General features: G+C 43.0%; 2 protein-coding genes across 2 annotated transcripts; both read right to left on the reverse strand.

Annotated features, from left to right (window-relative positions):
- Positions 1 to 2554: 2554 nt before the first annotated feature.
- Positions 2555 to 3454, reverse strand: LOC129726856 (uncharacterized). Its single transcript, XM_055684014.1, has 3 exons — positions 3217 to 3454; positions 2947 to 3152; positions 2555 to 2887 (listed from the first exon to the last, which is right to left on the reverse strand). Exons 1-3 carry the CDS (start codon positions 3444 to 3446, stop codon positions 2565 to 2567), a joined length of 759 nt encoding a protein of 252 aa, XP_055539989.1. The 5' UTR covers positions 3447 to 3454; the 3' UTR covers positions 2555 to 2564.
- A 2725-nt stretch (positions 3455 to 6179) lies between these two features.
- LOC129726857 (uncharacterized) lies at positions 6180 to 7309 on the reverse strand. The gene is made up of 4 exons (XM_055684015.1): positions 7151 to 7309; positions 6931 to 7093; positions 6574 to 6877; positions 6180 to 6515 (listed from the first exon to the last, which is right to left on the reverse strand). Exons 1-4 carry the CDS (start codon positions 7206 to 7208, stop codon positions 6303 to 6305), a joined length of 738 nt encoding a protein of 245 aa, XP_055539990.1. The 5' UTR covers positions 7209 to 7309; the 3' UTR covers positions 6180 to 6302.
- Positions 7310 to 16596: the final 9287 nt, after the last annotated feature.

Raw genomic sequence — 16596 nt, forward strand, 5'->3', positions numbered from 1 at the left:
CCTATCCCCGCGGAGAGAAATCAGTTTTTACATCGAAAAATGACATTCAAACTCTTATTACTCAACAACCACATGCATAATTGGCACAAACTATATTGCATGTCGAAGATCAACCTGTTCTCTAACTGCTTAAATATTTTTATCGTTAGAAATTTCAAGTAAAGTTGTTAAACTGTTATCAAAGTTTATATGTCAGGTGATGCCATATGCATTTTTCGAGTAAGCGTACAAGATTATCAGAAGAAGCGTGCGCCTAAACCCACCGAAACAACATTATAACTGAGTAATTTTATAAAAAAGTCCCAATTCTAATAGGCGGACTCCATAAATTACGTTACGCTCAAAGGGGGGAGGGGGTATCTTTGAGCGTTACGATTTGTTACATAGGAGAGGGGGAGGTAAGATCAGCGTTACGTAACAAAAATCTCTGAACAGACTCACCAAAAACTACCATTTTTATTAGGCAAATTCTTCTACAGCGTTACGTAATTTTTAAGGGGGGTAGGCGTTTGCGTTACGTTTCGTTACATATGCGGGGGTTCAAAAATTACATTTTTTGCGTTACGTAATTCATGGATGTCGCCATATATTATTTTAATTGTCATTTTTACGATAAAGTACTAAGGATTTGAAGGTAACTATACATTTCAAATGAAATTTGTTGCGTATAAATACATTCAGAAATCTCCGAAATGAATAAATTGAAAGCGGTTGTCTTATTCATTACCTTATATGACAAACGTCGATATACTGTCATTGGAACATTTTTTAAATTTTTATGTCGGTATGTTTAGTATATTGTTCTTTTTTCTTTTGAAAATTTTGGGTTTTTGTTTCTCATTTATTCATGATCAAATGGAAAAAAAATCTTTTGGAAAGTGAACTTTTTAAGATAATTGAATCCTAAAGCTACACCAGTTTTTATTTATCAATTGAAAAAGATGCGTTGTCTGAACAAAATGTGACTTAAAAACAATTATCGTTGTCCTTCGATTTTTAATTGGTTTGTTTAGCTACTCGCGGATTTCTGATATTTATAATCCGGGTAAAAAAGTGTAATTTTCTGGGCAAAACGTGATTTTTTAAAATTTTATATCATTGTCTTCCGATTTTTAAATGAAAAATAAAAATCGCTCCAAATCGCTACAACTGTCAGGTATATGGGCGAACCACATACATAAGACATACGTAACACTCAGGAAGAAATCTTCCAAAAAAGTTTGTACAAAATGAACCACTCGAAAGTACCAACCTCTGTTTGAGTAGTTTATGGAGGTTGTGTACCTGCGCAGCCCTGCATTTGTCTCGTTCCCACTCGAAAAATGCAGCATTGATTTTGTAAACAACTTTTTGACAGCTTCGTAAGGGATTTTGTTGAGGGCTCGAGTAGAGCCGCTATGAAGAAAATTCATTCCGTTCATTTTCGTCGAGCAGTTCATACTGATGTTGGTACCGAGTGATGTGGGGCAAAGAGTATCAAAAAAAATCGCCAGTGTTACGTATGTCTAAGTATGTGGGCGAACTGTCATTGTAGCCATTTCGAGCAGTTTTAATTCGTGATTTGAAAATCAAACTAATTTTAATGACGAAAATTGAGTTAATAATAAAGGTTAAAGGTCAAATACCTAGCAAATTTTATTCAGTGTTTCGTTTTCATTTCATTTTTAATGTTGTGTTATGACTGTTCCACGGTTTCACAAAGTAAAAAACTACACCATTTCATTTTCAAACGATTTTAATTTCGTAACTGTTATAAGACTAATGTAAGAATCAATTGACCCGCCATCGAATTAATTCTGACATCACTCAGATCGTTTTGATGTCATAACGCCATATGTGTTGCGGGTGTCCTGTAACACTCTAGATATTATGAACAATGCATTCTACAACACTCGACGTACTGACGTACTGGAAAAGCCTTAACCTGAATTTAACGAACTTTTGATATACATACATGATGATTCAAAAGGGATACTCTCATCTTTTTCGATGTGAAAACATCATAATACAATGCCACCATAGCAGCTTGATCACATGGCACAGCTGGCCCAGAATATACTTCATGAACGGCTGACAAAGGTGCAACCGAAAGTAGGTATTCCCGAATATAAGTGCCCCTTACTGTCTATCGCACGCATTGTTGATGTGATCTCTTTGGAGTTCAAGTGCAGCAGCCGTCGGACACAAACAAAGAGGAACGCTGTTGAGCATCATTCATGAAAGGCTCTGAAATAGCATGGCAAAACTGTTACTTTTTATTTTTATTCCTTTGCTCATTGAGAGCTATTCATTGATTTTCCACAGAATCTCGCTGTTCCTTTCGTGCCTTTGTGAAGTGCCACGCACTGCCGGTATTGATTGTACCTAGAATAGCCGGTAGAAAGTGAAACAAAAGGAATACAACGATGCAGATAAGCTGTTCGGTATGTTCTGTTTCCCAAAAACCATAGATAATCACGAAACAAGCGTCGAAATAAGATATCAAGATAAATAACTTTATTTATAGGATAGGTTTACTGTATAACGGTAAACTGAATTCACAATAATTGCCACAACATATCATTTTAACAGATCCTCGCTTGCCCGGGGCTGATTGCGTTTCCAATAAAATCGATCAGATCTTGCAGAGTATAATCATCCAGTAGGTCGTTCACTTGTGGCTTTATCATATCCTCCAAAAATGAAGCCACCTGTTCTTTGTTGTCTGTCAGGAAATTTGGCACGACAGCTTCCACAATTTTATTAAAAATAAACGTATTCAACGGGAGGATAAAGACTCCTTCGAATTTTGAGTTAACGGATTCCACAGTTGGGTTCAGTTTAAAGTCCGTTACAGATATTTTTTCACCATCAATTGCTACTTTGATCGATCCATCAAGAGTAAGACCTAAAATCATAACACACGTGTTAGTAACCGTTGACCGTATCCATACGGATCTGACCAACCGTTGAAATTAAACGCAAATTTGCCTCCGCGGTTGAATGGAATGAATCCGATAGCTGATCCCTTGGCTTTATAGGTTCCAGTGGTTTGGATTGCTTCAAAGTAGAAGCTAAAATCAAGCTGTATTTGTAGTAGCTTCAAATCAATGTTTACCACGTCAAAAACGTTCAGGTTATCTACCAACAGGTCATTTATCTCAGCGTCCAAACTGTCGAGAAATAAACACTGATTTTTGTAAGCATTTAATCGATTGAATATTAGTTTATACTTACTGAAGAAGTCCTTTTTGTTCGAAGTCAAAAGCAGTATGGTTGAGCTCGAATGGTACAAGTGGTGGCACACCGAGATCAGGAAACCCACAGGGCATCAACTCTTTAAACTGCTCAATTAAATTCTTCAATATATCATTCAGATCCATCTTTTCATTCCATTCCCTGCTTATTTTTCCCGCGTTGCTGATGGAAATCAGCATCAAGAGAGTGAAACCAATTAAACACTTCATCTTGGCGATCTATTACTTTTGAAGACAACACGAACTAGACTGAAACTTACTCGATAGGACAGTGGAACGGTTGCTTAAATAGTTTACAGCCACTACCTGTTGGACATATCTACAATTCCGTTGATAAATTGCTAATCTTTTTGAGTAGCACTCCTGCCATTATCTTAATAGGAACAACTTTGAAGGGATTTAAGATGCTAAATCGACGAATTCCAATGATGAAGGTATTTAAACTTGACAAAGGTTTTTAAGATTAGCTAGGGTGAAGGATGGCACTTTTGGCGATTAGATTAGTACATTAGTACATCTTCACTTTGGTTTTTTTTATTTGCGCGCAATCTTCACTCTATGTTCAATAATAAGTAGTAGTTTAGCAAGAATCTCGTGTATGTCGAGTGACAACAGTGTGGACACCACGCTATGAGAATTATGGGATTTCACTAAGTACTTTATACACGTGCTAAATAGCAGATCACCCAGTATACGGTGTTGATGAGCTAATGAGAGCATCCTTATCTTAAGCTCACTCTTTGTTTATTAGGAGCCTTAACTATAAATAGTTGAAAACTTTTTATCAAAATAGAGCATTTTACTTATAAGTTGATTTTCACAACATTTTCCATTGAACACAGTTTTTTTTGGCGCGAAAAACTTGGACTTCAGAAAAAGCCTCTACGTACTAACTATTGGCCCGTTGACTAACTAGCTACCGGCTTTACTACCTGCGTCAATTAAAGCCACGCGAATTTTGCTTCCAACTTTATTAACGAAACGATCTCGTTACATAAACATAAGATTATAAAAAAAAATTGAATGGTAATAAAATATTAGATTTTAGTATCAGCTGCCAGGATTATTGTGGAAATTTTTCTGAATTACGTTTCTAAAATAAAAGTTTTGATACATAAAACGCACTTAGATTTTTTTCAAGCACACATGATTTTTAATGCCACATTTTTCCTTTAGGCTTCCTCACATCACTTTCTAACGGACTGCACATTTGCAAAAACATACAAGGTAATAAATACCATACGCCTTAGACTAACATTTTAAATTTGATCAAGGAAAGAGCATTTGTAGTTTTTGTTTTCCAAATAATCAAAAAGTTGAGAGTTGATTTAATCTTAGCGTCTTTAACCCGTAAAAACCCGGGACGGAACTTGTTTTTTGAAAGTGCTCGTTCTCAGCACTGGAAAGGCCGATTTGGGAAAACTTGGAATTTTATTCAAGGGGAATAGTTGCTCTAAGTTTTGGTTAAGGTGCCACCCCTCTGGACCCCTCCCCGTTTCTGTGACACGCGAATATGTCTGTGTTTTTTTTTCTGATTTTTCAAACAGATTGAGCAAATACTGGGAATTTTCATACGTATCAATTGCTCCATGTATCAAATTATGTCAGGCAGATGAAATATGGTATGTAAGAGTGAATTTTGGAGTTTCTAAATTATTTTAGTACAAAATCACAAAACTACGTAATTTTATGAAAATTCAAATAACCAAACCGTTCTTCAAATTTTAAGCTCTACATTTTTGAGGTAAGGTCTCCTGAATCCATACGCGATGAAATATTTATTTTAGCATGCAAACATTTTGAGAAAAACGAGTTTAAATTCACTAAAGTACGTATTTTCATGGAAACCTGATTTTCTCAGTCTCCCACGGTAGTTTTCAACTTAGCTTTCCAATTTTCAAGCTCAATATTTATAGAGTAACGTCTTCTAAATCCAAAGATGGTGAAAGATTTATTCTAGCATTCGCAGATTTGGAGAAAATCAAGTTTTCATAAAAACTCGTACTTTAGTGAATTCAAACTCGTTTTTCTCTAAATCTGTGCATGCTAGAACAAATCTTTCAGAATCTTTGGATTCAGAAGACGTTACTCTAGCAATATAGAGCTTGAAAATTGGAGAGCTAAGTTGAAAACTACCGTGGGAGACTGAGAAAATCAGGTTTCCATGAAAATACGTACTTTAGTGAATTTAAATTTGTTTTTCTCAAAATGCTTGCATGCTAAAATAAATATTTCATCGCGTATGGATTCAGGAGACCTGATCTCAAAAATGTAGAGCTTGAAATTTGAGGAACGGTTTGGTTATTTGAATTTTTATAAAATTACGTAGTTTTGTGATTTTGTACTGAAATAATTTAGAAACTCCAAAATTCACTCTTACATACCATATTTCATCTACCTGACATAATTTGATACATGGAGCAATTGATACGTATGAAAATTCCCAGTATTTGCTCAATCTGTTTGAAAAATCAGAAAAAAGCACAGACATATTCGCGTGTCACAGAAACGGGGAGGGGTCCAGAGGGGTGGCATCTTAACCAAAACTTAGAGCAACTATTCCCCTTGAATAAAATTCCAAGTTTTCCCAAATCGGCCGTTCCAGTGCTGAGAACGAGCATTTTCAAAAAACAAGTTCCGTCCCGGGTCTTTACGGGTTAATAATATGATTTTCGAGATTGCAAAAAATAAATGGTGCTGGTAATTGAACAAACATTCTAAGAAAAAATAAACTGAAAGAAGAAAAAGCTATTAAATATAAAAACATAATAAAGGTATTGAGCAATAATTTCTCAATTTTATCAACTTTTTTTTTCACTTCATCAGGTCAAAGTTTGTATTCCGAAACACCTCCCTTTCGGAATACGGAATAACACCCCCCTTACTTACAGTAAATAAAAATTCAATATTCGTCTCAAGAAAACAAAAACAAAATAATCTTATCATCTCTATTTAGGGAGCTCTTACAATAAAACAAAATTTATCTTGCATTCAGACAGATTGTTATTATCAATCTCGGAGCACTTAGATAACTTCATAGCTTGACACGAGCACGCCTGTTTGTAATCAATTTGGAATACCTCTGGGGAATAAAAGACCCAGTAAGTCTTCCATTGTTCTTGTTGCGAGGAATCGGTTTAGCAATGGTTCCACAAAGGCCGTCAATACGTTGGTCATTAACTCTGGAAAGTTGCTTAAAAAGGATGGAACTATATCCTGAATAACAACATTCAATAGGTCCGATAGCTCGCCCCCAAGTAGCATTCCCTCTATGTTGGTCTGGAAATAGTTTTTAGTATTTTTAGTAACACTTTCTAACAACCGGTAACTTGTATACCTCTAATGAATCGATCATCAAACTTATGGAGAAGTCTCTCATTGCCAGCATTCCCTCTCCATTATCTATTATAGTTGCCCATCCGGAAGCAACTACTCCTTTGGGACGAATGAACATATTTCCAATGCCAAACACGGGAATCAGACCATACAATCGGCCGTTCATGTCATAGAACCCATCTATGATAATTTCATCGGCGTAACGAAACTCAAACGGAAATCTGAGGTTACTCAAATCTACACTTAGTCGACCATCGAAGGCATCAAGTCCTTCGATGCGGATTGGTGTCATCCGTATGTCAAAACTAAAACAAAGAGGTTAATAAAAAATGCTTAACAACGGTCCACTGTGACTAACTCGAGCAATCCACCCAGGCTAGCGTTCAAGAAGAAGTCCTCATTGAAATATGGTGCAACTACCGGGAAGCCAGTTTCCGGATTTCCATTGCGCATTATGTTACGGAAATTTTCCAAAATTCTGCGCATTGCCGCATCTATGATTATACCTTGGCTGGAAACATCTGTGAAGTAATTTTCAAAGTTTTAATGGATAGTTTTTCTTATCGGTGGTCTTTTACCAGTCACGAAAACCGTTAATAAGGCTAACGACAAAACGGTACACAAACGAAATCCCATTTTTATAGTTGCTTCACAGAATACTACAAAGAACTATTTACAGTCTATTCCTCTGTCACCTTTACTCTGCAGAGTTTTCAAGTGAAATGATTTCGATAGGTCATGACGTGCCCAATAAACCAGCAGATTAGCGTTACCCTGTCAGATAATGATTATATTTGGACACCGTTGGTTTAAAACGATTGAGAGATTGTTGTTCACTTGTTGGATTTTAAGATTTGGGGACTCGCATTGATTGTACGTTAGGGTGATTTACTATATTTATTGGAAAAGAGATTCTTCAAAATACTACTGTGTGCAAAGTATGTCATAAAAATTAATACATCCTAGTTACTAATTTTCTACTAAACAGGGAATTCGCGGCAACTTAACCAAAAACTGTATGGGCTGATGAAGAATAACCTGCGAATTGATTGGATCTTGTCTCAAATCTGTATAGAAATTTTGCTCCCGATTCAAAATTTCAGTGTTGAAGTCTAAAGAGCCAAACAAAACATTTAAACATTTACATGCGACAAATCTCTAAAGAACTTCGGGAATTGAACTTGCAATCTTACCACTCATGGTGGATTGTGTTTAAAGTGAAACGCGACGAATCCAAGCATTATTTTATCATTGTTAACAGTAGAGTTGCACCTATTCGGTGCCAGGGCTGTGAAAAAGTTATTTTTGAAAAATACCGAATTCAGATTATCGAATAATGATTTGAACTCCAGCTTGTCTAGGGTAATTCGCTTTAATTCAAAAGTAATTTAGTTTTTGATTTGTCTCATTTAATCATCATGTTCTGTTGAATATTTGGCCGTCTATTCGGCCGAATATTCGACAAGAGGCAAGTTCTAGCCCATTCCGGGTGATTTTCGCGAAAATTAGTTAGGTACAATCGTGCTGTTTATTAGAGTAAAGAGAAAAGTATACTTAGGTTGAGTGGTTACGCGCCGGTATTTGTGAAAAAAGTTTTATGAAAATATGAACAACACCGAAAGAGATGAGATGATGTGAAAAATAGCAGGATTGAGCCATTTACCGCGTCCCTACCGTTTCCGGTAACTGGGTAGCGGAAAAGTCAGGGATGGCGGCCAAATGAACGACAGGCGGGCTCCCGGCTCAGGAGATTGTGTCGACCTCGAATGAGGGCTACGTGGTTGCCAAGGTAAACGGGGTATTCTACTGCAGTTTCTAGGCTCCGCCGGCTTCGTCTATAGAGAGGTTTACTCAGATGGTCGATCGGGTAACCTTGGAACCAACGGGTCTCAAGCCACTCGTGGTGGTGTGCGATTTCAACCCTTGGGCTTTTGAGTGGGGAAGTCGCTGCACTAATCAGAGGGGCCAGATCCTGTTGGAGAGCAGAGCTGCATGCAACCACGGGTCGACGTGTGGCGATCGTCGAGGGCGCACAATACAGGTGTGACCACTGACAGTACCGAACAGTTCCGGACCAGCAGCGGGAGGTCGCCTTGGGGTGGTGAGCGTCGGACCAGGGACAATCGACTCCTCGCAAAAGCCACAAGCACCCGGAGGCACCTCTGACGGAGCGAATAGAGCCGCTCCCATCACCCAAAAGCACTAACCCGCCCATCGGGACTGATGCCAGTAAGGTCCCGATTATGGCAACTGGCAGCGTAGTGAACGGATATGAGCTGGATTTCTTAATGGTACCGCGTCCTCGGGCTGGCACCTGCATCGAGCTCCCTTAGTAAAGTCGTGTGACAACGGCTTGAAATGGCGAGGTGTTACCCGGTGCAGGGATCTCCATCCCATAAAACCTGACAGGCCTTCCAGTACGTTCCGAGTCTATTGCCTGGTAGGAATCAGGCAGGAGTAGGTTCAGATGGTTGTTCCTGACTTGCGCCAGTCGGTATAGTCATAGTTGCCCATAAGGCGCATGCCATGACCTCACTGCTTCGGCATAGACCACCATGGGACCACATAGGCGACTACTCCACCATGGACAACGATAGCGGCTGGAAGGGGGACCCAATTAACTAAGATGAATCCTTCAAAAACGAAAGAGACGGGTGCGGAGGGGTTACCAAATCCCTTCGCACGAGGTGGCATTCAGCGGTCTCCGCAGAAGAAGGCGGAGACGGATGCGGCGAATCTGGAGGTGGAAAAACGGCGAATCCGTCGGTGTCCACACCAGACATTTCGGTAGACGGTCCCTTGCTAGTCAAGGCCGTCGAAAGGTGTATGGTCACGCGGCCAAGAGTGGCGGCGCTGTCTGAACAACTCGATGCCATAATCGAGTTCGCGGCGAATAGGCGAAACATCGATGGTGACCTGAAGCAGAGCCTCCTCCTGCTTCGGAGCACCATTGATGAAGCCAGAAAGGAGCGCGAAGAACTCGTAGCTCGGGTGAAGGCGGCCGAGAAAGCGGCCAGGACCGGGAGAGCGACTGCATCTAAAGAGGTGCAAACAGACACCCCCTCGTTCGCGTCGGTCTGCTCCACGGGGCAGGTCGCTAAGCGAACGAGGCAGTCCCCGGGGGAAACCTCCTCTCCTCCTCCCCCTGCTTCGGAGCACCATTGATGAAGCCAGAAAGGAGCGCGAAGAACTCGTAGCTCGGGTGAAGGCGGCCGAGAAAGCGGCCAGGACCGGGAGAGCGACTGCATCTAAAGAGGTGCAAACAGACACCCCCTCGTTCGCGTCGGTCTGCTCCACGGGGCAGGTCGCTAAGCGAACGAGGCAGTCCCCGGGGGAAACGGCCCCCGGGAACACCAAGAAACGATTGGTCGTGCTACTCCCACGGGAGGACACGCCAACCGGTTCAAGGTCCACCGCGGAAAAGGCACAGGTGGAGGCTACGGGCAACCCTTGGACTACCGTAGAGGGTAGGAAGTGTCGGGAAGGTGCGACGCGCCAAGATGGCGGAGCGGCCAGAGGACCAAAAAAGGTCAAAAAGGCGCGGAGTGGGGGTGATGCCCTCATACTCAAGACGGATGGGTCTAAGTACTCTGAAGTCTTGAAGAAGATGAGGGGGGAAACCCAGCTCAAGGATCTTAGGGCGAATGTGCGGAGTATCCGCCGATCTCGCACTGGCGAGATGATACTTGAGCTCCGGAAGGACGCCAAGAACAAGGGGTCCTAGGGAAGGAGGTGCAAGTGCGGGCACTCACCTCAGGAGTGACTCTCCAGCTTAAAAACCTGGACGAAATCACTAAGGGGTGCGACATTGCACAACCCTCAAAGCGAAGTGCGGGGTGGAGGTGTCTAAGGAGTCAATCCGCCTCCACAAAGGTCCGGCGGGGACCCAGATAGCTACTTTCCGACTACCGTCGGCGGGCGCTAACCTGGCCCTGAAAGAAGGCAAGTTGAAGGTCGGCTGGTTTGTATGCCCTCTGGGCATACTACAGTAACAAGACATTTGCTTCCAGTGCTTTGAGGGCGGACATAAGTCCTGGACCTGCAAGTGCGGAGTCGATCATCGATGTGACGTTCTCCAGCCCAGGACTGATCAAGAACTGGAGGGTAGACGATGGCTATACTAATAGCGACCACCAGCCGGTCTGTTATAGTGTAGACAACAACGAAGAGAATACAGCGTGCGCGAAACGAAGAAGAGAGGACAGAGCGCCGCGCAGCATTCAGTTCGGCAAGATCGATGCTAAAGAGTGCGATAAAGGCCAGCAAGAGAGCCTGCTTCGATAGGCTATGTGCGAGTGCCAATACAAATCCGTGGGGTGACGCCTACAGGATCGTAATGGCGAAGACTAAAGGCGCGCTGGCGCCTGCAGAGCGATCACCAGCGATGCTGGAGCGTATCATCGAGGGACTCTTTTCGCGCCACGAGCCAAGTCTTTGGCATCCGGCGGTCGAGTCTCACGTCCGACGTTCCAGTATCTTAGACATAGACCAGGGATGGTCGGTCAACCTGCCGAGCATCCAATCCGTGAGCGACAGCCGTGTCGAAGCAAGGGAGGAGGCAAGGGAGGAAGCAAGGGTTACGAATGAGGAACTCATCGTGAGCGCCAAATCCCTAAAGGTGAGCAAGGCACCGGGATCGGATGGTATCCCTAACCTCGCGATCAGGCTGGCGATAAAAACGGCCCCCGGGCTGTTCAGGGCAGTCATGCAGAGGTGCCTGGATGACCGTCTCTTTCCGAACAGGTGGAAGCGGCAGAGACTGGTCTTATTGCCGAAGGCTGGGAAACCGCCAGGGACCCCATCGGCATATAGGCCTATCTGCCTGCTGGACACCGCGGGCAAGGTGCTTGAGAGGATCATCCTCAACAGACTGGTGAGGTACACAGAGGGAGTACACGGTCTGGCAAGTAACCAGTTCGGCTTCCGGATGGGCAGGTCCACGCTGGATGCAATCTCTTCCGTCATCAAGACGGCGGAGGTAGCAATCCAGCGCAAGAGAAGGGAAATACGCTACTGCGCAATCGTCACGCTCGACGTGAAGAATGCGTTCAATAGTACCAGTTGGGACTCCATAGCGCTCGCGCTCAGGAGCATCCATGTACCGGTGTCGCTGTACAAGATTCTGGAAAATTATTTCCAGAATCGAGTACTTGTTTACGACACGGAGGAGAGTCAGAAGTGCGTCCCAATTACCGCAGGAGTTCCGCAAGGTTCTATCCTGGGTCCGGTGTTGTGGAATGTCATGTACGACGGAGTGTTGAAACTCAAGTTCCCTGTTGGGGTTGTGATCGTCGGCTTTGCAGACGACATGACGCTGGAGGTTTACGGCGAGTCTATCGAGGAGGTCGAGTTGACGGCCACGCACTTATTGTATACGCAAGGTCGAGGACTGGATGCGCTCCAGGAAACTGGAACTCGCGCATCATAAGACGGAGGTCACGGATGTGAACAACCATAAATCGGAGTAACAGGCGGTGGTCAGAGTCGGAGACTGCACCATCACCTCGAAGCGATCCCTAAAGCTCTTGGGGGTTATGGTGGACGACAAGCTCACTTTCGGGAGTCACGTCGACTATGCCTGTAAGAGGGCCTCATCGACTATTGCAGCACTATCTCGTATGATGTCCAATAGCTCAGCGGTTTATGGCAGTAAGCGAAGACTTCTTGCCAGCGTGGTTTCGTCCATACTTAGGTATGGTGGGCCAGTAGGGTCCAGAGCGCTAGGTACTAACAGTTACCGTGGTAAACTGGAAAGTACCTACAGGCTCATGTGCCTGAGAGTTGCGAGTGCGTATCGTACGGTGACATACGATGCAATCTGTGTCTTGTCCGGCATGATGCCTATCAGCATCGCCATCAAGGAGGACAGAGAGTGTTTCGACCAACGTGACACGAGGGGCATACGAGGTACCAGAAGGTCATTCTCGATGCTCCGCTGGCAGCGGGAATGGTCCAACTCCACAAAGGGCAGATGGACGCACCGACTCATACTGGACATATCCGGCTGGGTCGGGAGACGACATGGTGAAGTGAACTTCCACCTGACACAAATCCTGTCAGGCCATGGTTGTTTCAGGCAATATCTGCACAGGTTCACCTTTCGAAATAGTCGATACTGGTAATATTTTCGAATAATTTTTGATTCTGTCGTACTCTATCTCCATCAGTCTAGACTTGGCCAGCTTAATTTATATCAAAACATCTCCTCCTCTAGCTCTTCATTCATTGAAACCTATTAGTTTTCTAAGTTGTTCACTTTTTGCGTTCCTAATACTATTATTCAATCTCCAGGCTTCTGATTTGTGAAATTGTCTGACTTTAGGTTTCATTACAAAACTCCACCATGAGCTCAAATCGCTCGTGTAGTTTGCACGTTGTGTCAAAGTTTCATATCTTCTAACAAATCTTTTCGCTATTGCTTCTGAGTCAAAAAAACCGGGATTAATCTTCCAATATCCTGTATCTCTTATAACCACATTATTTTTACATGTTCTTATTTTCAATACTAATGTAGAATGGTCTGAAAACGATGTTGGAACTGTTTGACAGTCAACAACATTTTCAACGAATTCAAGCGGAGCGTAATAACGATCCAGCCTTGAGGTGGTTGGTGACAGATCATTACGTTCCCTTCGATAGTTCGATCCAGAATGGGCATAAACATTAGCAAAATTGAACCCGTTTACGACTAGTGAAATAATTCTACCGTTTGATTCCAGAAGGACATTAGATATATCCTATCTAAGCTCAACCTTTCATATTATTACCAAGATTGATACGTACAACCCGTCTTTTTAAACTCTTCTGTTCATTGTAATTTTTTTTTCTCATATCATTTATTTGACACGGCACAAATACAATTCAATGTTTAACGGCGCCAATTATATCTGAAGACTTAAAATCTTAAAGCAAATTTTTTATCCTCGCTGCCGACTACGAGCTGAAATTAAGTCTATCTTAAAACTAGGATGTATTTTTCAATCACTGTTTTGTAGTTTGATGGTCGTCTGATGCTCTTCGAATGGCCATGAATATGCAGCACGTATGGATTTGTTTTGCTGAGCCACGATGTCATGAGCTGGAAGAGGGGCTTGTAATTCTCGGGTCCTGAAGGTATTGTGCGGGGGCTAGTTGCTGGTTATGGTTCGTTGTTGTTGATCGCTGGTGTTCAAGTGGCCTATGGTATGTGCCGCTGAGCCAAGATATCACTGAAGGCCTCGGGTTCTCAGGTCCTGGTGAATTCGTGTGGAGTACAGTTGTTGATTCCAAAACCTCTGCTTAAGGTTCAAATGTGTTCTTGTCGTTTTGTTGGGTGTAGACGGAGGGGAACGGGACTAGACTGGGGCATGGATGGATTTTAGGAAAATGTATATAAGGGTCATGTAGGGTATGTCACGGCTCGCCAAGACATCACGAACAGGAACAGCTGGCCGTCTACCTCCGGCCTGAAGGGAGGCTACTAATTTAGACCTGGCGTCACGGTGGACAGGGCATGACCAAACAACGTGCTCTATGTCGTGATAACCTTCACCACAGGCACAGATACCACTCTCCCCGAGCCCAACACGACGGAGATGCGCGTCAAATCTATAGTGATTGCACATAAGCCGGGACATCACGCAAATTAAATCCCGACCTACATCCAACCCCTTGAACCACGGGTTCGTCGATACCATGGGGATTATGGAATGTAACCACCTTCCCAGTTCCCCCTTGGTCCAAGAATTTTGCAGACTGATGATCGTATTCTGATGTACAAATGCGAAAAATTCATTGAAAGCAAATTGTCTTTCATAAATTTCACCGTTTGTTGCGCCCACCTTAGCCAAAGAGTCCGCTTTCTCATTGCCCGGTATCGAGCAGTGAGAAGGGACCCACACTAAGGTAATCTGAGAAGATTTTTCGGATAAAGCACTCAGATGTTCCCGTATTTTCCCCAGGAAATACGGAGAGTGCTTAACAGCTTTCATCGATCGGAGGGCCTCAATGGAACTGAGACTGTCCGTAAAGATGAAATAATGGTCCGTGGGAATTTTTTCGATGATCCCTAGGGTGTACTGAATTGCAGCTAATTCTGCGACGTAAACAGAAGCAGGATCATCGAGCTTATGGGAGACGGTTAAATTGTTATTGAAGATACCGAAGCCAGTGGACCCATCGAGAAGTGATCCGTCAGTGTAGAACATATTGTCGCAGTTGATGTTTCGATATTTATTGGAAAAAATTTTGGGGATCTGCTGCACGCGTAAATGATCCGGGATTCCACGAGTTTCTTCTATCATGGATGTATCGAAAAACACAGTAGAATCAGAAGTATTTAATAAGTTGACACGATTTGGAATATGCGGAGAAGAGTTAATATTTTGTGACATGTGATTAAAATACAATGTCATAAAACGGGTTTGAGAATTAAGTTCGATTAACCTTTCAAAATTTTCAATCACAGGACGGTTCAAGACCTCACATTTGATAAGAATACGAGAAGACAGGCTCCAGAAGCGGGTTTTCAGTGGTAGAACTCCAGCTAAGACCTCCAAACTCATCGTATGGGTCGATTGCATGCAACCTAAGGCGATACGCAAACAACGATATTGTATTCGCTCCAGTTTGATCAAATGTGTGTTTGCAGCGGAGCGGAAGCAGAAACACCCGTACTCAATTACCGACAATATGGTTGTTTGGTAAAGCCTTATAAGGTCTCCCGGGTGTGCTCCCCACCATGATCCGGTTATTGTACGAAGAAAATTCACTCTTTGTTGGCTTTTTTTCATCAGATACCTAATGTGACAACTCCAGGTGCCTTTAGAGTCGAACCAGACACCAAGATACTTGTGTACCAAAACCTGAGAAATCGTTTTACCCATTAATTGTGGCTGGAGCTGAGCAGGTTCATGCTTCCTAGAAAAAACTACTATCTCAGTCTTCTCCGGAGAGAATTCGATACCTAGCTGTAAAGCTCAAGCAGACAAATTGTCCAAGGTATCTTGCAATGGTCCTTGCAAATCGGCAGCTTTGGCTCCTGTAACAGAAACCACGCTGTCGTCTGCAAGTTGTCTTATCGTGCATGAATTTGCCAGACATTCGTCGATTTCATTTACATAAAAGTTGTAAAGAAGGGGGCTTAAACATGAGCCCTGGGGAAGACCCATGTAGCTAATTCGAAAAGTTGCCAAATCGCCATGCGTAAAATGCATGTGCTTTTCGAACAACAAATTGTGCAAAAAATTGTTCAAAATTGGAGAAAATCCTTGTCGGTGAAGTTTGCCCGAAAGAATGTCAATAGAAACGGAATCAAAAGCCCCCTTAATGTCCAAGAACGCAGACGCCATTTGTTCTTTGCGAGCATACGCCAGCTGGATATCTGTTGAAAGCAACGCAAGACAATCATTCGTCCCTTTGGCACGGCGGAAACCAAATTGAGTATCTGACAGTAGACCATTTGATTCGACCCAGTGGTCTAAACGACGGAGTATCATTTTCTCCATCAATTTCCGGATACAGGATAGCATTGCAATCGACCTATAGGAGTTGTGATCAGAGGCTGGTTTTCCCGGTTTTTGGATGGCGATCACCCTCACTTGCCTCCAATCCTGCGGTACAATATTTTGCTCCAGGAACTTATTGAACAAGTTCAACAAGCACCTCTTGGCATTGCCGGGTAGGTTCTTCAACAAGTTGAATTTGATTCTATCTAACCCAGGCGCGTTATTGTTACAGGACAGGAGGGCAATTGAAAATTCTGCCATCGTAAAAGGTGATTCTATCGCGTCGTGGCCTGGAGACGCATCGCGAACAATGTTTTGCGCAGGAACAGAGTCCGGACATACTTTCCTGGCAAAATCAAATATCCACCTACTTGAAGACTCTTCGCTTTCGTTGACCGTTACGCGATTCCGCATTCTTCGGGCTGCGTTCCAAAGAGTGCTCATCGATGTCTCCCTCGACGTCTCGTTCACGAACCGACGCCAATATCTGCGTTTCTTTGCTTTAGCCAAGCTTTTAAGCTTAGTATCAAGCTCCGAAT

This window comes from Wyeomyia smithii, chromosome 3 (genome assembly GCF_029784165.1).
Source record: "Wyeomyia smithii strain HCP4-BCI-WySm-NY-G18 chromosome 3, ASM2978416v1, whole genome shotgun sequence".
NCBI classification, from domain to species: Eukaryota; Metazoa; Arthropoda; class Insecta; order Diptera; family Culicidae; genus Wyeomyia; species Wyeomyia smithii.

Excerpts from the sequence above, each read along its gene's own strand:
- LOC129726856 (XM_055684014.1), bottom strand. The coding sequence starts at position 3,446 with ATGAAGTGTTTAATTGGTTTCACTCTCTTGATGCTGATTTCCATCAGC. Across the intron at positions 3,153-3,216 it reads GAACAAAAAGGACTTCTTCA|TTTGGACGCTGAGATAAATG; the intron begins GTAAGTATAAAC and ends ATTTCTCGACAG. Across the intron at positions 2,888-2,946 it reads ATTTGCGTTTAATTTCAACG|GTCTTACTCTTGATGGATCG; the intron begins GTTGGTCAGATC and ends TTATGATTTTAG.
- LOC129726857 (XM_055684015.1), bottom strand. The coding sequence starts at position 7,208 with ATGGGATTTCGTTTGTGTACCGTTTTGTCGTTAGCCTTATTAACGGTT. Across the intron at positions 6,878-6,930 it reads AGCCTGGGTGGATTGCTCGA|TTTTGACATACGGATGACAC; the intron begins GTTAGTCACAGT and ends TCTTTGTTTTAG. Across the intron at positions 6,516-6,573 it reads TGATGATCGATTCATTAGAG|ACCAACATAGAGGGAATGCT; the intron begins GTATACAAGTTA and ends AACTATTTCCAG.